Raw genomic sequence first — 23,235 nt, 5'->3', positions numbered from 1 at the left:
TAGAATTATTTGGAAGGGTCATGAATAATAATGCTCTGCTCTGATTGGCTGATTCATGGCACAAATCTTTTCTGTCCAGCGTGAACGATGGAGAGATTAAGCATCCAACCTGATATGTCTGAGCCTGTATCAGACAAAGATACAGATTTTAAGAGATTCTGAAAGAATGTTTAGCGTCCGAGTGATCGATGCTTGAGAGAGTTGTCGGTGAAGATGTGGACGCAGCCTCTGTGTTGCTGTTATAAGCATTTTTGCACTTATCTTTCCCACTTTTTTGACACTTTAGAAAGTTAATAAAGTAGTAGTTAAAGTAGTTAATAAATCTTAATTGCTAAATATTTGAAAAAAAATTCAGTTTATTTTTTTAAACTAGAACATGGGCTGGTAAACGTTATGCAAAGGTTGGGGGTTTAAAAATTAATGATCCCTACTGTAACGTCACAGTCTGTGTTTCGGTGTTATGTTTGGATTCGACTCTTTTTCAGTGGACTATTGCAGCACGAGATATTCAGTGGTGTTTGAGGGTAACAATATTTCACGATCATTTCCATGTACATAACTCTTATTCAACTATGCCAAGGTAAATACAGTTTTCCATTCTGTGGCACCTTTAACAGAAATATTTTCAAATATCATTTGGCAAGCTTTTCCATGAAGTTTTGAGAACACTATTAAAGAGCGGATAACTTTGAATGAAAATAAACTCAAAGCAAATAAAAATTGCAATGCTAATTGACATAGCTTGGATCACGGAAAAAAATAAACTTTCCAAAATTGGTGTTTGCAGCTGGGGTCTTCTATTGTACTTGTCCATTATGTGTCAACTGATTTAGTCATGTTAACTCCGATTGCTCTTTTCTTTTTCTTTCTTTTATTCTTTTTGCAGTCATGTTTTACTAAAGAAAGTTTGAGGAAAGATTAAAAGGTTGTTAGGGTTTCTCTTTAACAATGTTTTTTTTTTATGTTTTTTTAAACTTGCTGACAAACTTCTATGGATTCTATGGAATTATTTCCCCCAAGGAATCAAAAAAGTCAATTTGGAGAAAAAAAGTCAGCAACCTAGAGATATTAGTGAACTGTGAGATAGATCAGTCATGACATAAATAGTCAAAATGACCTTTTTTTTCTTCTCTATTTATTTATTTATTTATTTATTTATTTATTTATTTATTTATTTATTTATTATTCTGTGGTGGAAATAAGCTTCCATATACTTAAAATCATTTACTGCTTAATATAGTATTTTCCTATTTGTAAGAGCACACTTGTCTGTGGAGAGTGGTAAGGAAAATGGCACCAAAGAAAAACATCTACTTTTGGCAAGTTCCAGTAAACATTGGACTTGAACCATTCTTATTTGTCGTCAATATGACATTGGACTCCAGAAACACCATGTTAACAGAATTTAAGAACCAATTACAATCTGATAAGATTGTTTTTCAAATTCAGTTTGTGCATTTATGTTCAAAATAGGAAAAATAAGAATTCTATCTTGAGATCCAATGAGAATCACCCAGCTGCATAAGCTCCCCTTTCTGCATCACATGATAACCATTAGTGTTAATGAAAAGGGAGGGACTATCGTTAATTAGCTGAAATCTGTAGAATACAAAAAGACCAAAGGGCAGTATCTCCACATTGTGTTTAACTGTTAAACAATGGATGGAATTTGGTGTTTGGGTCAGCTTTTGCTGGTTTGTGCTTTCTGTCATGCCGTTCCACACTGGGGTAAATCGCTTCAGGATGTTCAATCTCTGATGACCCAGCAGTTTCCGCTTCAAAAACCAGTTCAACAACCAAAGTACCAGCAGTTTCCGGTTCAGAAGCCAGTTCAACAACCAACTTACCAGCAGTTTCCGGTTCAGAAACCAGTTCAACAACCAACTTACCAGCAGTTTCCGCTTCAGAAACCAGTTCAACAACCAACTTACCAGCAGTTTCCAGTTCAGAAGCCAGTTCAACAACCAACTTACCAGCAGTTTCCAGTTCAGAAACCAGTTCAACAACCAAGTAACCAGCAGGTTCCTCAGCAGATTTCGCTTCAGAAGCCGGTTCAACAACCTAAACCACAGTTTCCGCTTCAGAAGCCAGTAGTGCAGACAGATCCTATTAATAAATGTGCTGTAGCTGATTCTGAGCAGATCCAATGTGGTCTACCTGGGATCAGTGGTGCTGACTGTGAAGCTATCAACTGCTGCTTTAAAGCACAGCAGTGTTACTATGGGAGGGCGGGTAAGTGTTCTCAGTCTTATTCGGTTCATGTTAAACTGATTCTCTGCATTAACCTGCTCTTGTACCTTGTTCTAGTAACTGTCCAGTGTATTAGAGATGGTCAGTTTGTGGTAGTGGTGTCTAGAGACGTTACTCTGCCTCGACTGAGTCTGGATTCGGTTCATCTACTGGGTGGAAACGACCCACCTTGTGCTCCTGTGGGGTCCACACCTTCCTTTGCCATATACCAGTTCCCTGTGACCGCATGTGGCACGAGTGTGATGGTGAGCAGCTGCTACTGGTTTTATTCTGCATTTGCTTATGATGGACCGGATGCTGCCACTGTTTCCGTTCACAGGAGGATGGCGGATATGTGGTGTATGAAAACCGAATGACCTCGTCCTATGAAGTGGGGGTTGGACCATATGGTTCCATCACAAGGGACAGTAATTTTGAGTAGGTGATCTATGACTTTGTGTGAACTGTAATCCCTGATAAATGCTACAAGCTTGCTGTGTGTTGTCCAGGTTCCTCTTCCAGTGTAGATACTCTGAAACTTCTGTGGAAGCTCTGGTTGTGGAGGTCAACTCCGTTCCTCCACCTCTACCAGTAGCTGCTCCAGGGCCTCTCCGGGTGGAGCTCAGACTGGCCAATGGCCAATGTGTCACCAAAGGATGTGCTGAAGGTAAGGTCTTGTCCTGTGTCTGCCTAAAGCCTTTCAAACTTGAGTCTGGTTAAACCCCAGTGTTCCTCAGGAGATGAGGCCTACACGTCCTACTACAGTGACGCGGATTATCCCATCACAAAAGTCCTGCGAGAGCCTGTGTATGTTGAGGTGCACCTTATGGAGAGGACTGACCCCAACATTGTCCTGATGCTGGGACGTTGTTGGACGACTTCAACCCCCAGTCCACTCAGTCTCCCCCAGTGGGACCTTCTGATCGATGGGTGCGTATACAGCTGATCTTTATCCCATTAGTCTGCTGGGAGACCCTTTCTAACCTTCTCTTTTGTCTTCAGATGCCCTTACCAGGACGACCGTTATCTGACCACACTGGTTCCAGTGACTGGATCATCTGGGCTTCAGTTCCCAACCCACTATAGGCGTTTTGTTGTGAAGATGTTCACATTTGTAGACCCAGCCTCACTGGCTGCTCTGCAGGAAACTGTATGCCCTCCCCCCCCCCCTTTACTTGAACATTTGTATCTACTACTTGTGGATTATATGACTTGAGCCTCTTTCTTCCCTGTCAGATCTTCATCCATTGCAGTACAGAGGTGTGCCATCCATCATCTGGCTCTTGCGAGCAAAGGTGCACCAGGAAACGTGAGTTCTCACTCTTTTGACAAGAGGAACTGCGCATTTTAGAAGTTTTCTCACTTCTAACACTTCTCTTTCAGGAAGAGATACTCGTATCAAGGCTGTCTCTGGGGAGCAGACTGTGGTTTCTAGTGGAGCAGTTACTCTGGTCATGTAAATCTAGTTTTTAATAAACTTTGCAGAACCCAGAGGTATCTTGTCTTTGTATTCTGCAGGATCTGGTATTAAATGCCCCTCTTGCCAGGTTTTTTTTTTTTTCCTAAGCCGAGGTTTCACAAGCTTTTGTAAGGTTGTGCATTGAGTCATTTATCCATCTTCCAGTTGCTAACCTGGAGCCAAACCAGGTTCCCCTCTGGTTTGGTATCTTGCTCAAGAATACCTCAGCTGTGGGTATTGAGCTGTATTCCAGTGGGCTAAGACTCAACCACCACAGCTTGTGGGTCATATTCGCTGCATCTGTCAGCCATCCTAGTACTACCTGCTTATATGGGGAAAGATGTGGTTGCAAACTGGGCAGTTGTGGACTAATGGTTGGAGTCAGACTTGTGATCTAAAGGTTTAATACTCAACACAAGTAGGCAGGGCCGTGGCTGAGGTTTGTGGGGCCCGGTGAAGGTTGTACCAGTGGTCCCTGTTTGAAATGGTTTAATTTGTATGTTCAGTTATTTGTGCTATTTAAAGGTCAAGTAGGTGTCCAGGTACAGAAACGAATAATTAAATGTAAAATAGCACTGGATAGTCTTCAATGTAACATGAAATATACAATCAAACCAAAGTTCAGACAACTGTTATGACTATCCAGCTATCTTTTCTTTTTTTTTTTTTTTTCTTTTTTTTTTTTTTGACCAATTACGAAGCAGTCTTTTTTCTTTTTGTCCAGACTGGTGCGAGGTTGCATTAGCAATTCATGGAAAAAAGGCAATACATGGTGCTTTATAAGCTGCTGTTTAAGGTATAATTTTCCGTCCCAATTTTGTCACACCATCGATTTCACTAGTAGCTCACCATATGAAGAATCTTTTGGTATAATCTATCACCGTTTGCTTAATCTTGCTATAGCCTACTCACATAAATGTATCACAGTGTCCTGTAGGCTACTAGTAAAATACATGTAAAAAAAAAAAATTATATCTGGTGTCTTTTTTTTTTTTGTGCATAAATTCTTATTAAAACTACAAAGTAATTCCTTTTTAAAAGCAGTGAGTTTTCTTGGATTAACATTACAGCAGCAAGTAGCTAAATTAGTCGCAGTCACTTTAAGAGACGATTAATGCATCCCAAATTTTTTTCAACAGTTTACTTTCAAAACATAACCGACTTTTTTTTTTTTTTTTTTTTTTTTTTTTGAGCATACTTTCCAAGGTGGGTATTTTGACATTTTGTATGTATTTGTCGGTACAAGAGCAAGTGTTTTGAGATGGCTCTGCATGAGCCCAGAACACCGCGAGTACTGAATTGGACTCTTTCACATCTTTTTGTTTGTTCAGATGCAGGAGGGACTTTGAGGAGAACTTTGCAGAAGAGAGCTAGGTTCAGTGTCGCTGTCCGTGATACGCAGCTCTCTCTCTCGGCGTGCGCACCGAACACAGTGCGTGAGTAACCAGCTACTCTGTTAAGCTTTTCCGGGTCTTGTGTTTGGATACTTAAATGTTTAAAATACGTGAAAAAGATAAGCTTTCGTGAGGAAAGTGTCTTTTTGAGCATCTTTTTTAGGCTGGCTTCAGCAAGGCGGTTGAGATCGTTGGGGCCCACCCTCAGCCGTGGGCCTCTGTAATAGTTTCCACCTTTCACCCCACTAGCGACGGCCCTGCCAGTAGGGAATGTAGGTTAGGGATTGAATGAACCGTGCTCCCTTACACTTTCAATACACTCAGTTGCTCCCCAGGCACCACAGTGCAAACGGCACTGGGTGTGTTCACTGCTTCTAATGTGCATGCAGTAACATTTTTATAAAGTGCACTGTAGTATGTTAAAGCTGCGGTAGGTAACTTTTGATGCTTTAGCGGTTAATAAACAGAACTGCTTGCATCTTGCGGAAGAACATCGTAGCCGGAACTACTTCTCTCTGTTTATGAAGAATCACAAAGGTACTGGGTTACTCCTCCTTGGTACCCCCGAAGCAATCTAAAATAGTCAGAATATAAACACTTATTATAGATGTACCCTAGTGATTCAGGACAAGCTAAAAACACGGTTTGGAAAATGGATTCACGGTGTACTCGCTTATTATATACATTTTTCTACATTTTGAACACAAAGTTATAGACGGCAGCTCTGATTGGTTGTTTCTTAGTGGATGAATTTCTACAAATGGAAATAGGACCACTGGGGGGAGCCAGAGGAGCTTTATTTTCACAAATTATCTGTATTCTACTGTCAGGACATAATGACAGGTTTAACAAATATGTAAAAAATATACTTTTACAAAAGTTACCTACTACAGCTTTAAGACCTATTGTGATTAAAGGGTAATCTCTTTAAGTACACTTAAGTGGCCTTTAATTTAAACTATATGATATTATCTGCAAATGCCCTTTTAAAAAAAAAAGTATACTTTTAAGATTGGAAGTACACAAATACAGTTTCAATACAATTAAGCACACTTCTTTTTCACAAGGGTTAGCTACATAAAAAAAATTACCTACTCAAGCAAGTGTGTGTGTATATATATATATATATATGGAAGTGACTAAAACTGCAATTCATCGACTGGCCGCTTGAGGCTGGCAGCAAAAGGGAGTCAATGTCTAACTTTTCAGCAGAAGAAAACATGTTTACAGCCTGGTGCAAAAAATGATTTTGGTCTAAATAGCTAATTTTGCCCTTCATGACAACTGTGAGGGGGTGAATCTTTTTATATATCTATATCATCCATTTAAATTATATTAAGACTAAAAGTTCTGCATAATTAAGGGCGTAGCCACTTGAGTGACAGGGGGATAGAGCATCACAGTCCCGCCCACAGCCAGTGCTGGAAGTAAAATTCAACACAATTTCTGCATTGACAGTTGGGGTATAAGGCATAAAAACGTAACCATACATGGTAGACAAAACCTTGTTTTGAGATAAATGCCTTTTATTCGCAATGTCTTGGATAAGTACTTCATTACCCGCAATCCTGAACAATCCCACAGTGATGCATCTGATTGGTGGAATTCGTGTAACCATCTGGTTAAATCCTGCCAAGGTCCGTGAAGACTGAAGCTCATTAATATAAAAATAAAATAAAAACCTGTGTTGCGTTTTTGGGATTAGAAAACATTAATTTTTATTGTCAATGTTGTAAAACAGTTGTTGTTGTTTTTTGTTTTTTGTTTTTTCAACCGTGATTTTAATGGATTCTTGCTGAATAAATAATTATTATTGAAATTGATCTATTTTTCCTATATTCTATTACATTTCATAAATAGTACCTTCTTCTGCCATTTAATTTTAGTGGATTACAACAATGCAAGATTATCAGGAAATGAGGAATCCCAAACTAAATTCAAATTTGCAGAGCATGAGTCAGTGGATTTATTTATTCATTTATTTGTTTATTTATATATTATGTTTATTGGTCATGTAAGTGATTTGTTCAAGCTCTTAAATAGTCCTTCACCTGCTACAGATAACATTTTAAACAAAAAAAAAACTTTACAATGACAAGAACAGCAGGGGTCAGGATTTCTTATGTCATTGAACTGATGTTTACTGCACCATGCTGTGTGAATGTGCTCCATAGATTAACCTCTTGTCTCTTCACAATCCATATCTGTAAGGGTTTGTAATGGATACATTAAATGTAATATTATTTAATAGTATGAATCCATAATGGACGTTTTGGCCATATTAGAAGATTATCTTATTATTTACAATATTACAAAATAGGATACAAAATTCCTGTTTAAATTATCTAGCTTCAGTTTTTAATTTGCAGTGTAACTCGATCTAGTATTAGGATAGTATTTGTCCACACATTATTGTTGTCCTCGTTTTGTTCAGCATACATAGAATGTGCCCTTTGAAATTCGGCTTCTAAAAGAGAACAATTGCGGTTCAAATCTCACAGTCAATACTGATCTCAACATAACCAGTGTCCTTTTACATGTAAGGCTCACCACACCCTCTGATTTCATGCCATGTTCCTGAGCGACAGCCAAGTAAAAGCAGCTTAAGAGTGTGCTATTCTGAACAACAGATGTTGTGTTGTTGATAAGTGGTTACACTTAATTGACATATCAAGATTAATGTATGGCCTGATATTTTGTATTCACAAAAAAAGGCTTTACTCGTAGATTGTTATATGAGGTGTAGAGCAACAGGGCTCACACTGTGACAGTGTAGTCTGAGGATATAAATGCAACATAAATGCTTTCCTGTGTGTGAGCAAAAACAATGGGCTGTCTGCCCTCTGTGTCTAGCAGGAGTAGCCTGAGATCATTGGCATGAAACTGTGTGTACAACTGGGACATTCCTCCAGATACTCTCGTTCTCTGTGTTTTGGCTGCTGGGCTCCAACCCTGATTACTGAGTAACTCATGATTCTTCAAAAGAGGCTGTGTTAATCTCTTGGACTTGAAGCTAGGAAGAACTACTTTCATCTCCTTTCCCTGGACATCCTAAACTTCCCACTCACTGGTTCTTAGTGCTTCCTGTGTTTGTCCTCGTCTCGCCGGCATTCACTAAGAAGTTTGGGAACGGTCATTTCCGGAGTTCTCTGGTAAATGGACTTCTGTTCGAGTGCGAGTAAGTAGCTGTTTTTACTTGTACTTCTCTAATTTTGTTTTACTGTTTTTATTGCTTAATGTATGGCAAGGTTTCTGCTATAACTTTGTGTCGATTACCTTTTATAATTGCTTTTAATAATAACTATTGCATAACTCCTTTGTGCATACCAACATAATATAATGTAAGGCTTAAAGGGACAGTTAAAACAAAAATACAAATTCTGTTTTCATTTTCTCATCCTCATGTTGTTCCAAACCTTTATGATTTCTTTCTTCCATTGAACAAAATATATGTGCATACTGTATATGTAAAAATAATCTATACAACTTATGTGGTTTAAATCAAGTGTCCTGGGTCAAAAAAGTTCAGTTTATATTATGTAAAAAGCAAAAATGAAGTGGTTATCCTTAAACCTTAAATATGCATGCCTAAATCCAATATAGTGACATTTCAATAACACCTCATTGTTGCTTGTGTCATGATGTTAAGTAATAATATTAGTTTTTATGTTTCAAGTCTTATTTGTTGCTTGCAATTTTGAACCCCATTGACCTTCAGTCAAAAAGAGTTAAAATATTCATCAAAATATATTTTGTTTTATAGAAAAAAAACATTAATATGGATTTAGACCTTAAAGGGTTAGTTCAGCCAAAAATGAAAATTAAGCCATAAATTACTCACTCTCTGCAGTTCAGAAAAGAAATGTCCACTGAGTGCCACTAAAAGGTTAATGCTATAACGCATTTGAAAGTAATATGCCATCTAGACTAAACCCAACCCTAAAACTAATCAATAGTGTTAATAAAAGCAAGTGTGATATAAAAACAAGCAACCATACTATTTTAGCCCGTTTCTACAAGTCTTTGAGGTCTTTTGTGTAACGTGTTGCGCAAGTGCAATGCTGTACCAGGGAAGTTGCAGAGCAAGTTTACTATGTCAGAAAAGCCAAACATATGGAGATTTAAATGTCAAAACAAATTTGTTTGCAAATCATGCACTGTGTTTGAGTAAAAATAAATCTTTATTATTGATTATGTGAGTGTGAATCTGCCCATGTAATCATAATTTGTATAAAAAGGAATAAATGTTGCCACTAGTGTTCATTTTAGTTGAATGTAGGTGATTGATTGCTGCTGCTTTTTTTTTTTTTTTTGCTGCAAAAATCATGCACATGGGGAGTGGGGGCACTCAGGCCTCTTGTACAGCAGTTCTGTTGTGCTGTTTATGGAGAGAGAGCATTGAATCGGTGGACTGTGACATGCTGCAAGCTCAGGGATTTCAGCATATTTCTGAACCTGACTGGATGGTTCTGGGGCAGTGTGTGGGCCGGTCTGACATGTTGGTGTCAGTCGAGTGTCTCAGTAGACTAATTACCACAGTCCAGTGCGGAATCTCAACGTCCTGCTCTTGCACCCTCATGCTTCTTTCTTACAGTCTGTACTAAGATATCAGCTTTGCCTTTTCCACATGAGCAGACAAAGGCACACATTACCTGAGGATACTGTCACTCTGGATCGCACACCTAAACAAAGACTCCTGTGAAACTGCCGCTGGGGTCGGCACAAAAAAGTCTCGACTTGAACGTAAAGAGTGTACAAATGCTCCATAGATGCGGTAACAGGTTTCTCGGTGTGGCTGTGCAGAATACACATTTTTAGTGTTTTAGAGATCACGAACAGGGAAGATATTGCCAATATTGTTTCGAAAAATAGCAGCTCTGTTATACCCACAGTATAAATGTAAATTAATAATTTACTCACCGTCATGACATTTCAAACCTGTATGAAAAAAAATCATTTTATGTCACTAAATGAGATAAGATACACTGTGTGATTAAGTTCATTAAAATGTTCATGCCTCTCCCTTTATTACACATAACCAAAAATGCCATAAATCAAGTTTCTCACATAGTATATTTCATGCTCATTACACACCTTTGATTGTGCAATTAAATGTTCAATGTTTAAACCGGTTTTTCACACAGACTTACTTGGAGGCTTTTGACTGATGTCTGCTTTCCCAGATTTGTTTGTATTTTCTTCAGGGCATTAGATGGCTTTGTAAACTGAAGCAAGATGGTCAGAATTAAAGGAAGCCAAAAAAAACTAATGGCAACCGACACGATTGAATTGTTTGTGTTGACTTTTGTTCTGTTTTTCTCATTGTAGTCTGATCAACAAGATCAGGTCTGGTGTCGTCAAGAAACTAAACAGATTATCCACACCTATTGCTGGCCTGGCAAGTTTATTATTATTATTTGTACTTTGACATGCATATATTATTTAGGCTGTAGTATCCCACCTTGGCTAAGAACCTTAACTCTTACAAAGAAGTTTGAATGTATGCATGTACAAGGGTAATAAGTGTGAATAAAAAAAAAAAGTGGCATTTGGGCCTGAATTAAGCTGCTTTATTGAAGCTGTATTGGTCTAATCTATGCAAAACCTTCTCATTTATTTCCCATTGCCCTTTAAAACTCTTGACACAGGTAAACTTACCTACCGAGCACAGCCTAAACTCACAATTGTGGCCTCACATGGCAAGAGCTAAGCAAAGCCATGCTAAGAAAAACACATAGTTTGGAGTATATTTTAGTTTTGCTAATTACTGCTGAGCCTGTAAAGTTTGTCTGTAAGAGAGAGCTGTTCCTGAGCTACCAGCAAACTATAAGATGGAAAAGAACATGATGCTCTTATCCAGTTATGTTCATGACCAATGAAAGATATTTTTCCACAGAATGAAAGGCTCAGTCACAACACTGAAATCTTACCAGCACCATTATTGTTCCTTCTGGCTGCTTTGTATTAGAATGAAACTGTGTCGAACAAAAGCAGAGGTTCTAGATTTTGTGAAATCAAGGCTCATTAGTGCAAGAGCGGAAATCTCTGGTTTTGTGGACTGTGTAGCGACTCTGGCTTTGGATCACTAAACTCTACTTAGGGTTTGGGTTTGGCTGATCTCTGGATCACATTCCCATAGCTCCATCAAACTCAGAGCCATGGTTTTACCCTTGTGTTTCCCCGGATAGCTGATCCTGCTTTAAACAATTTGAAAAAAGGAAGCCTACTATGGTGTGGCACATTGGTCGGCAACATTAGAAAATACATTCTGGAGCTTTGGCCTGAGGTTTAGCTGAGAGACAACTCCTCAGAGCATAGCCCTTCATAAACCCCCATAAATAAGAAGGATGGATATATTTGCAATGGGCCTCACCACTGTGAAACGAGAATTGGCAGAGCTGATTATTTGAATAGAATTTTCCACAGGCCTGTTTTCTCTCAAAAGTGTCCATTTTTGCATTTAATTATATTATTTACTTTTATTAAACCTATAATGTGTAAGTGTACATTTGTTTTTATGAACTGACACATTATTCCATAATCCCTCTTAATAGTTTACTGAAAAGGACATGTTTCATATGAGAACTTGATCTCTGCTGACATACTTTATCACAAGTATTTACTTTAGCACCTTAGTTTACATACTTGGATGGATAAAATGAATAATGAATATATGGTATACAACACCTTGAAATTCCTAAATCCTAATCAATCAACCAACCAGCAGTCGCAAAACAGGAGGCTTGATAGTTCTGTCAGAGGATTGTAATCACTAAATGAGAATTTCTAACAGGATTAGGTGCACTGACTGTAAAGTTAGACATTCTTTCAGCATCATCTTGTCTGCATGATTTGGCTCTTGAGATGAATTCTAATATGCACAATTAATAAAAGTTAAACATGTAAACCCTTTTTTTTTTTTTTTTTTACTATGCAGTTTTAAGATTCGATGTCTTTGCTTACTGAAGTATCTCATCGATTTTACTTGTTTACATACTTATTATTAGGTTTTTTTTTTCCTTTTCACTAAAACATTCACATACAGTAAATGCATGTATTCTATTTATTTATAATTCGTAATACTCTATATGTTTTTAAGCATAAACTTTTAAATCAGATGTACAGTATGCTGATTGTAGCAACCTTGGTTAGGCGCCTTGTTCAAGGACACAAAAGTTATAGAACCAGTGTCACATATAATTGGGACTGAACCTGTAAATGTTCTATTGTGTGAAATCTAATAACTAAACTTAAATTTAATACATTTGAAGTATTCTGCTGTGGCAAGGGGACATTGTTATAGCTAGAGGTATCTGACCCGCTCTAGCCAGAGATTGTCACTTTCCCAAAGCTATCTAATGTGTCCTGTTTACAAATTGTAGGTAATTTTTAATTCCCAGTAAAGGATAAACATGTAAGAGTTTGTTTGTTCCTAGCCACCTGCTCCAAGACATTTAGCCTTCAGGTAAAAAGGTGACTAGTGGAACTTTTTCATATCTCAGATATTTTGCATAAATTTAGGTTAAAGGTTCGCCTTCGGTTGCTGGTCTCCATTGACTTGCATAGTGTTTTTGTACTAGGGGGGAGCAGCAACTGAATATGAATTATCCCTTTAAGGACACTGATCAAGCTGTTGGGGTGTTAGATTTTTTGTTTGAGGGACAGAACGCTTAGAGACATCTTATTGACATTCATTTTCTGTGCACTGCATTTCAGAAAGATGCATTTGTCACCTTTAAACACAGATGAAATGTAGTCCAGGGTGAGAGCTTTGACCCTTTGCCTTAGGATTTAACAGTTTAAGCAAGGAGGTGATTCAGAAGTGGAGCTCCTCATTGCCTTCTGCTAATAAGCATGTTTGCTGTTTAAATATAGACCAGAGCACCCTGTGATTATTTTAGAGCAAGCGGGAAACCAGGACAGGGTGGGCTGCATGCTCTGAACATGTCCTCCAGATGGTTGATCAAATCTTAATGAAATTGTCATAACACGACACCAGTGCTATGATAGTCCTCAGTCATCAACATACCGGATGTGTATGTGAATGCACACACACAATATGTCTAAGCATTTCCCTAACCACCCACCAAATGATTTTAATAGTCTACATGCTTGGGGGAAATAGTTAGTTGTTTCAGTCACCTGTGTTTCATGGCAACCCTGTCTCCAAAATAATCCACCGCCCTGAAGATTCCTCAAATATTCTGCTGAGATGTTTGAGTGGCGGTTTCTGGGTGTGAAAAGGGAGCGTATGCTTGGGTTTATGTAGGTATGTGTCTGGGTTAGTCTAGAGAGAGTGAAAAGGGAGAGTGTGTGTTTGTGTGACTGCCGTACATGTGTGGGGGAGGGGATTAGTGAAGTTGACACTCTCTGTCATGTTTTTGCACCTCCCCGAAGCCAAACTCCTGCTCTCACAGGTACTGTCACAGCTCAATCAATGACGTTCCTGCCTAAATTCTTTGCTCTTGTTGTGCCTTCTCTCATCTCCTCCCACTGCTTTAGCTCACTGGACTTTGGATGCAATGATTTCTAGACTGCGTGTGCCAAAGAGTTCCCATATGACTGCTGTCTAACTCAAAAGGTGGACACATATTCTCTGTCGACAGGAGAACATCAACCTCTTCTTAAAAGCCTGTGCAAAGCTTGGACTAAAACAGGCTCAGCTTTTCCACCCAGGAGACCAGCAAGACTTATCCACACGTGTGACTGTGAAGTAAGTTTTGGTTTTCTCAACTTTTCTCAATGTTAGGCAATATGCTTGACCCTTCACCAGTGTAAAAATAGCAGTGGTTTAGCTGTAACAGAGTGAGTCCAACCACTGTTTATGGCTCACTGGATGCTGATTTTGGTAGATCTTATTGTCCTTTTGTTTCATATACACATACTTTTGTAAAACAGGCTATTTTAGAATGTTATTTTAATTCAACGTATGAGACTCCATGTGAATGGCTATTGTTAATACATTTATGGGATGTTGTGGTTGTTGACATAGTAGCTTTATAACATTTATCATGCAATCATGCCCGGCATGCACGAGCTTGTTTTGATTGTGAAAATGAATTGAATATTAAATTAATTTTTTCACTTGACAAAAGGGAATATTTAATTCATGATTTAAAGTTAGATATGAGTCAATAAATGAAGAAGAGCAGAGGTGAGTAGCAATTAAACCATAATCTGATCTTAAAACAGCAGAATCACCCTCATCAGTGAAGCATAAACTCTCACTATCGCTGAAATAGATGCTGACAATTGGCTTGTGTATGTGTAAATCCCAGATTTGGAAAGATTAAGGGATTTCTGCATGTGTTTGCTAAGGGTGAATTTGCCACTCGCAGGCGTTTATGTCATATGCTAGCTGTAATCATGCTATATTATTAGAGTTTCAGTGTTTTGGCTCAACCCACACCTGTGACAAGGGTGGAAAAACATGGCATGTTGATCAACCTGTTCATATTCTCACAGGTGTGTCTTGTATGTTTACGTCATGAGATCTGTCAGACCAGCTCTAACATGTTCATAATAGCATTAACCGCAATAGCATTTTGATATTTGCGAACAAAACCACTAAATATTAGGCTATCATGTTTTACAAGTCACTTAAATGAACTAGAAAATTTGTTATTCAGGTTCAACAATTCACAAAAAATAATTTTGTCATCTTTTACTTACCCACATCTCATTCCAAACCGACTTTGTTTTATATTGAACAAAAAAGGAGTAATTTTGAATAATGTGCTGGTTACGGTTTTAATAAATGGGATCTAAAGTTTTCAAGCTTCAAAAAGGAAGTAAAAGGGCCATAACTGTATAATAAAAAGTAGTTTGCTTGATTTGTGTGCTATTTTCCAAGTCTTCTGAAGTTATACGAGAGCTGTGACTAACAGATCAGTCATTCACTGAGTCTTCTCTATCAGTGGATTGTTAACCAGATAACTTGGTAACTGGATCAATTAGCTTTATTGTAAATGAATCATTTGGATCGCTTTCATGACCTGATTCAGTAAAATGATTCATTCATGAATTGGGAAACAGAACTACTCCCATACGCTCTTATAAATTATTATGAAACTGGCAAGGAGAATGTCGAATGTCAAGTTTTTCTGTTAATAACGACTTAAGTTTGGTCTGTTCCTCACACAAGCTTATAATATGACCTCAGAAGACTTAGAAAGAAATACACCACACAAGTCACAGTCTGAACCATGTTATTCATAGCTTTATGGTACTTTTTTTGGGAGGGGGGGGTGAGCATTTTGAGCTTGGCAGCTTCAGTTCTCATTCACTTTAATGAGTTAAAAAAGAGATCTAACGATATTCTTAAAAAATTCAAGTTATGTCTTTTAAGGAAGAAAAAACCCCAGAACATTTTTGGGTGAACTATTCTTTTAGTGGACTTTCTGCGCTTGATTTTCATCAGGTTGTTTTGTTTTCTTATGGTTGATCCCTGAACTGCTTCATTTGACTAAGGTGTGTTCAGCTCTGGCTTGAACTAGTACAGCACAAATGATTGGTTGTAATGGTGTTTTAGACCATTGTATCCCATCAAAGCTATATCACCTCACATACAAATTGGTAATGATTCAAATATGTAAAATCAACCTGCCCATATTGATAAGATTGCTTTGAATGTGGAAAGGGAGGGCTGGTTGTTTCTATCGATCCTGTCATTGTTACCTCAGCTAAAGTGACCGTGCCACCGTCAGACACTGAGATTAAACAAAGCAAGTCCAACTGAACGACGGTTACCATGCCACACCCTCACTGCCATGGCAACCGTACAGAGGCTCTGATTAAACAGGACTCATCCAGTCCCTATAGGATATAATTATAACCACTCACTCCACTTGTTTATGTCTGAGGGGGTGTGTTTGTGGGTATGTGTGAGCATGAAGTGAAGGTTTATCTGTGTCCACTGAAAGGCATTTGTCGGAAGTGTTCCAGAAGGTTCTAATTTTAGAATTGAAAGGTCACTTTTTAACACTAGATCAAGTTCAGCAGTGCTATGACTCCTGACTGTTACTTTTTATAGTTTCTGCTTTCAGCATTGATAATAATAAATTAGATTGATTTCTAAAGGATCGCGTGACACTGAAAGCTGAAGTGATGGCTGCTGAAAAATTGACAGGAATAAATTTGATTTTAAAATATATTGAAATAGTTATTTTAAATTATAATAACATTACACAGTATTATTGCATTTTCTCTCAAATAAATGCCGCCTTTGTGAGCATAGAAGACTTCTTTAAAAAACATTCTAAATAAAATCGTATTCCCAAAGAGTTACATGGTATTATAAGTCCATTAAACCAGTAAAGAAGCACTTTTGGTGGACTGTTGCATGCTGAAAGTGTAAAAGATTCACTTTGCATTCACAGTGTTGTGCACTGTAATATAAGATTTTATATGTAATTATAAGAGTTTGTGGGAGAATGATTGTTATTTTCTCAATGGCGTGTGGCACTGGATGGCATCAGTGGTGTCCATGACAGGGACACTGGTACATTGTGACTTGCTTAATTGTCCACACGGACAAACAAGAGCTGCGTTTGCTCAACACGATCATCAGGCTAGTGAAAATTATATCTTTACAGTGTTTACTTGTGGATTATAGCTAGTGATTCGGAGAATGTATCAAGTCTTAAATCAATCTCAGCTGATGCCTCCATTTAAATGTTGCATCATAGGGCTTTGAGTGAAGTCTTCATAAAAATGTAAAGACGCAAAGAATGATTGATGTATTCTGACATAACTCATTATTAGCATTTGTTCATAAATCCAAAAACATTCTTTACCCACTGAATGTTACTGAACTGGGCTGTGAGGTCTTAATATGCCAGCTATGCACACACACCCATTAGTAATAAAGCTTTTTAAATAATGGGTGTTGATGTGTCATGAACCTGCCCGACCATTGTCGCGGTGTCATTTTATTGCATTGCCCAAAAAGGACTGGCAGGTCTTTACCAGACTTTTATGGACATGAATCATTTCATATTCAAGACGGATGTACGCCTTAAAAAATTCCAGAAATATGCCTTGGATTTTGTGTAACTGAGGGCTGACTTTTTCCATATGTAAATATTTTAGATTATGTGTAGGCAATATTCTATCGCTATTATAGACCATTCTGCTTTTTTCCCACATAACATCTGTATGGGCCTCTGTGGTTTGGGCAATGTTTAGAGTCAAATAGCATAGGACCATTTAGAAACGTTCATTGTGTTCTACAGTACTTTGAAGTGACACAATAATCACACATACAGATATGGTTTGGTTTTTTGAGAGTGACACATGTGACTTTCCCACGGACTAGTACAGCATTTGTTATGATTTTTTTGGGAATGTATCTTAGATTCTAAGTTCATTACACACAAATATTACAGAATGCAGCGGGTTGATGTTGTCATTTGTGAGAATGTAACCATGCAAACATTATATCCTTACAAACGGTCATTAGAGCAAAGAACCTTTATTTCTTTTTTTTCTTTCTTTTTTTGGGCTTGGGAACAGACGGGTGATTATAAGGTTTTTTATGGTGTGTTTGCATTGCAGGGACTTTAATGTTTGAAAAGTTCAGTCATTGTAATTGCAAGGACAATATTTTCCAAAGATCTTTTTGCATTCATCAGAATACAGAAAGTCATATGTTTTCATGACACCATGAGAGCGAATATGATGACAGAATTTTCATTTTTGTTTTTCTTTCTCTATAATCAGATTGGATCAGAAATGCTGATTTTGCTGATTTAACTTTTTCTTTCAAGATCAGTGCCTTCACAATAGGATTTTGTCCTTTGATATTTGTTTTCTCACAAAGGATTTGCTGATAAATAAATGCCTCATAGTTGATAAATATTGCATAATGGTTGATCACATGAAAACAAAATACACCCTTGAGGTTCCCAAAATAATATCTCTCACCCCCACCCCAACAAAGGATTATTTGACTTTTTCGGGCTCATAAATTATCATTAGGTAACCAGCTTTTAAGGCAGAATGATCTTGACATTTTTTCCAGCAGCTGTGTAAATTTGGACTTTGTTCCAATGTGAGACACATACATTTTTCCCCCTCTTACGACTTTTATTGGAGCAATAATTTGTTGTTATCGGGAGCAGTGAACGCCTTCATTCAGCGAGTTGAACATGTCATACAGGTTCATCAGCATGAAGATCACACAGGTCGCTGACTAGCATAATCACTCTCCAACCTCTCAGCTGTTGAACTCTGTAGCTTGTGTCATATACCTTGGATCATGGCTGTCACAGCTAAAAATGTATTGTATTCATTTTGAAAGTGTATTGTGTATAGTACTGTAAGAATGTCCTCTATAGATATAATGTCATTACAGACTGTTGTTTGGTGTTCCTACAGGGCAGGTGCTCCAAGTGTCATTCTGGGCACTCTAATAACTAAACTGCACTGTCCAGACATGTGCTTCTGTACTATTGTATTACCTGTATCTCTACGGACATGGATGTTATTTTATGTTTAGTTAAGGCATAAAAGCTGCAGGGAAAAATGTAAATGTAGCCTATAGTCTTCCATCGGCCCATACAAATGGCCTGTGTGTGGCCCATTTAAATCAAACATTCTAATTATTTTACATTTACATTGTCATTCAGCAGTCACTTTTATCCAAAGCGACTTACAAATGAGGACAATGGAAGGAATCAAAATCAACAACAGAGCAATGATATACAAGTGCTATAACAAGTGTCAGTTAGCTTACACATAGCGAGGTTTTTTTAAAATAATATAATAAATAAAAAGAAAACCGATAGAACAGAAAAAGAATGGATCAAGCTAGTGTTAGAGGTCTTTTTGCTTTTGTTAATTGTATAATAAATGGGGAAGTCGTGGCCTAATGGTTAGAGGGTTGGACTCTCAACCGAAGGGTTGTGGGTTCTAGTCTCGGACTGGACGGAATTGTGGGTGGGGGGAGTGCATGAACTGCTCTCTCTCCACCTTCAATACCACGACTTAGGTGCCCTTGAGCAAGGCATCGAACCCCCAACTGCTCCCCAGGCGCCGCAGCATGAATGGCTGCCCACTGCTCTGGGTGTGTGCTCACTGCTCTGTTAGTGTGCATTTTGGATGGGTTAAATGCAGAGCACAAATTCACAATTTTTTATTTTTTTTTTTGTTAAGAAAACAAGCAGCAAATGAATAGAGTGCAAGTCTAAAAGTGACTTTTAAAAGAATATAATTAGAATAGTGAGTGCTAAAGTTAGAGGGTCAAATAAAGATGGAAGAGATGGTTTTTAAGCCGATTCTTGAAGATGGCTAAGGACTCAGCTGCTTGGATTGAGTTGGGCATCATTCCACCAGGAGGGAACATTTAATTTAAAAGTCTGTAACCGTGACTTTGTGCTTTTTTGGGATGGCACAATCAAGTGACGTTCACTTGCAGAACGCAAACCTCTAGAGAGCACATAAGTCTGAAGTCATGAATTCATGTAAAGGAGTGCAGAGCCAGTGGTGGTTTTGAATTTAGAATTTTATGCAAGCAGCTATTGGTAGCCAGTGCAAATTGATAAACAGAGGTGTGACGTGCATTCTTTTTGGCTCATTAAAAATTTAATCATGCTGACGCATTCTGGTTTAATTGAAAGGTTTGATAGAACTGGCTGGAAGACCTGCCAAAAGAACATTGCATTAGTTCAGCCTGGACAGAACAAGAGCTTGAACAAGGAGTTGTGCAGCATGTTCCAAAAGAAAGGGCTTGATCTTCTTGATGTTGAATAAAGCAACTCTGCAGGACCGTTTTAGCAATGTGGTCTGAAAAAGTCAGCTGATCATCAATCATAACTCCAAGGTTTTTGGCTATGTTTGAAGGAGTTATGGTTAATGTGCCTAACTGGATGGTGAAATTGTGATGAGTGGCGTTTCTTCTCTGTCTTGACAATTTTGAGATGAAGGTGATGGTCCTTCAGTAAGAAATGTCTGTTAGACAAGCTGAGATGAGAGCATACATTTGTGTCAAATTATAATGTAAAGAAGTATGCCAGTCATTCATTAATGATAATGATATAAGAATTTCAATTAAAAACAAAAACAAACACATGACATTTTTATTTCTGTTTTGTGTTATAGGTTTAGGTTAGTAAGAGAGGTGTTAAAAAATGCTCTGTACATAATGAGCTGGTGGGTTTTTGTGGATCAGTTGTAGTGGGCTGCTCTGTGCCCCTGTACACCGTACATGTACTGTGTCTTATCATTGTTTTATTGTTTGTTGCTTGTTGAATTTCTGACAAAACATGTACTGTCGATTTAGAGTGGAGCTAGTGTTGGTAGAGCTGCTTGGCTGTTGATCATCAGGTTGTTTTCATATGTTTTCAGTGCATATCCTTTATAGAGCTGCCGGGAGCCGGCCTGATGGGATTGTGCTTTCACCTTGGCACACAGCGACCCAAAACATGCCTACTGTTTTTTTTTGTCTTTTTCCCAGGCTGTGAGTGATTAACCAAACATCTCTTGTTCTCTACAGGCCCCAGGAGAGCAGCCGGAGGCTAGAAAATGTAAGTGCTAAATTATTTGTGTTGATGTGAAATCATATTTATCTCCTAATTTGCTCATCTGACATATGCTTTGAGCTTTGGGAGTCTGGTTTCATTCCCGCAGTGCCAAAAAAAATGCTCCCATTGTGGTTTGTGGTTGTCTGTTTATCTCTTAAAGTAGCTGGGTAGCAGTACATCATAGTGACATTTCAAGAGGCTTTATCTAAAACTCAAAAAGACATCCCTCACCTCTCTAGAAAACATCTTTAGCATCTTTTAAGCAAAAAGTGTGAAAAAGTATACCAATATTTTGGGGGGGCCAAAGTATATAATGGCTTAAAATCTTGCAATGTGATTTAACTAGTTTCAGTTGATATCTCTGGGATGGAGTGTCCTTTTATTTTATCACGGAAATGAATCTTTGTTGCAATATGTTCCAATACATTTGTGTTGATTTGTGTCCTAGATTCTGATCACCATATACTGGCTGGGCAGAAAGGCACATGCTGATCCTTTTTACAATGGACCCTAAAACTCAAGCCTTTAGAGGAATTACTTGGCACAGCACAATATAAGGTAAGATATGTATTGACATTATGCAGTATTTGCTGACCATGTAAATAAAAATTTTTATCCATTCTGGTATTTAAAATATCTTTCTAAGAATGTAGCATACTGGTCTCATGGTTTAATAAAATATTAAAGGGGTCATAAACTGAGAAATCAAATTTCTCTTGATCTTTTGACATACTCTAATAGGTTATTGTACTATAAAAACATCCTACAAGTTTCAGAAATTAAAACGTTCTCTTCAGTCTAAAAATGTGCCGCTTTATGACGTAATAGTTTGGTTAAACCTGCCTCCACAGAAGAAGATCAATGCCTGCTTCTAAACCACTGTCGGTTTAGTCCCGCCCACCGATTCGTGCATATATTGTAAATAACTTATAGAGGCAAACGCAGGTCTACACAGATTTCTAAGCAGTTCACTTCATTTTACCACGGACTCATTTACAAACAAGGCACAATTTGACAGGATTTTCAGAAGGATTGAAACAAAACGACGAAACTGTGCCGACTGTATTAGATCTGACAGTAATGTCGCACCACACAAATGTGAGTAACTGTTTTTTATGTGGTCACTATTGCTTTAAGTTATTACAGATCATTTGATATGTACTGAGTATTCATGCGTTTTTTTAACCTAAATCAAAGCAGTATCAATCTATGGAGGATGTAGGCTTTCAAAATTTTACAAAATTGTTAGCCAATCATAGCAGTGGGCGTTTACTTCCGAGTCGACAATCTGCCACGCCTATTAAAGCAGAGCGTTCAGATGAGAAAATAGCCTAATACTTCTGAATTATGATGTTTTTGATATAAAAAAAAAAAAAGATAACGTTATAAGTGGACCTTGGAGTACAGTACAAAATAATAAAAGGGAAAATTCATGACCCATTTAAAGAACACAGTCAGCCAATAGCAATTGATTGCACTGATACTGACTTTTACGTATGGATGAAACACATTTATTTGAATTTTAATGAAATATTACAATGCTTATTGTATAGAAGTGGCATCAAAATAATTGTCATTAAACCTGCCATTTAAATTTAAGACGGTATACTTTTTAGTTCTTGTGGTCAGAATCAGCCGTGCATATCTTCATACACACCCATAACAAAACATGAGTTCTGTGTGCTTAATCGACTTCAGTGGCATGACTTACAATGGAAGAGACAGGAGATTCTCCCGAGCAAGACTGATGGAGGCTGTATGTTGTGTTTGGTGTTTGTGTTTTTCCCTTCTGCATGTGTATGTTGGTCGCTCACACTCACATCATTGTGCTTGACAGGCACTAGAGGATTTTACAACACAACGGGCAGTGTGCGATACAGCTATTGTAGAGATAGCTGGTACTCAGAGAAATAAAAGCTCTTCCCACTACGGGCCGGACACAGGAGAGAAGACTCTCTAGACAGCCTCGACTCTCTGGGCTCCAGACCTTACAGCACATCCTCAGACGTCACACTCAAAGGCAGCAGTGAGGGTAAGACTTTTCAATCTCTTAAGTCTCTCTTTTGCGTTCAGAGCAAGAAAAATAAGCTGTGAAGCTTAAAGACTTGGTCACAGAAAATAAAAACTTTGGGTCTTGCTTATCAAAACTAAGGTGACCGTGATTTCACCAAGTACATGTTTCTGGATCAGCATCCTTGTTGATCCGGGAACAACATTCCAGTAAACCAGTAAATCATAATTGAGATATAACTTTTGAGGAAATATCTGTTTTAGGCTTACAGTCAGAGTTAGGTGCTATTTCTCCCTTGTTAATCAGCTATAATTTCCTACTGATTTTAGGAATAATTTATGGGTAAGGTTAGGGATTGGGTTAAGTCTGTATTTTTGGACAATAATGTTGATCCAGGAACATGTCTTACTTGCCAAAATCACGGCGACTCATAACAAATGCCTGGTGCCCTCTAGTGGTGTGTGAATGATACCGTTTTAAAGCTTTTGCCATAAGTTATATTTTGCTGTTGGTGACAGTCAGCAGATTCTGCATTGATGGAAAGTGCAAACTCCAATCCATTCATACTCTTCGACATGGTTGTATTTCTGTGAAATTAGCATCTTTCTACTCTGTCATGGT

The 23,235-nt window shown here is 38.0% G+C and overlaps 2 protein-coding genes across 2 annotated transcripts in view; both read left to right on the top strand.

Moving 5' to 3' along the window:
* Positions 1-1,632: 1,632 nt before the first annotated feature.
* On the top strand, positions 1,633-3,720 carry LOC128019741 (zona pellucida sperm-binding protein 4-like). Its single transcript, XM_052605925.1, has 8 exons — positions 1,633-2,232; positions 2,308-2,495; positions 2,570-2,667; positions 2,739-2,896; positions 2,967-3,159; positions 3,232-3,379; positions 3,466-3,538; positions 3,613-3,720. Exons 1-8 carry the CDS (start codon positions 1,659-1,661, stop codon positions 3,687-3,689), a joined length of 1,509 nt encoding a protein of 502 aa, XP_052461885.1. The 5' UTR covers positions 1,633-1,658; the 3' UTR covers positions 3,690-3,720.
* A 9,788-nt stretch (positions 3,721-13,508) lies between these two features.
* LOC128019725 (LIM domain only protein 7-like) overlaps positions 13,509-23,235 on the top strand; it is a 34,199-nt gene continuing 24,472 nt past the window's right edge. The window contains 3 exon segments of the mRNA XM_052605893.1: positions 13,509-13,795; positions 21,052-21,161; positions 22,441-22,635. The gene's annotated coding sequence lies outside the window, so the exon portion shown is untranslated.

The sequence above is a fragment of the Carassius gibelio genome, chromosome A9 (genome assembly GCF_023724105.1).
Source record: "Carassius gibelio isolate Cgi1373 ecotype wild population from Czech Republic chromosome A9, carGib1.2-hapl.c, whole genome shotgun sequence".
Classification (NCBI taxonomy): domain Eukaryota; kingdom Metazoa; phylum Chordata; class Actinopteri; order Cypriniformes; family Cyprinidae; genus Carassius; species Carassius gibelio.
This window is presented reverse-complemented; position numbering and strand designations above follow the sequence as displayed.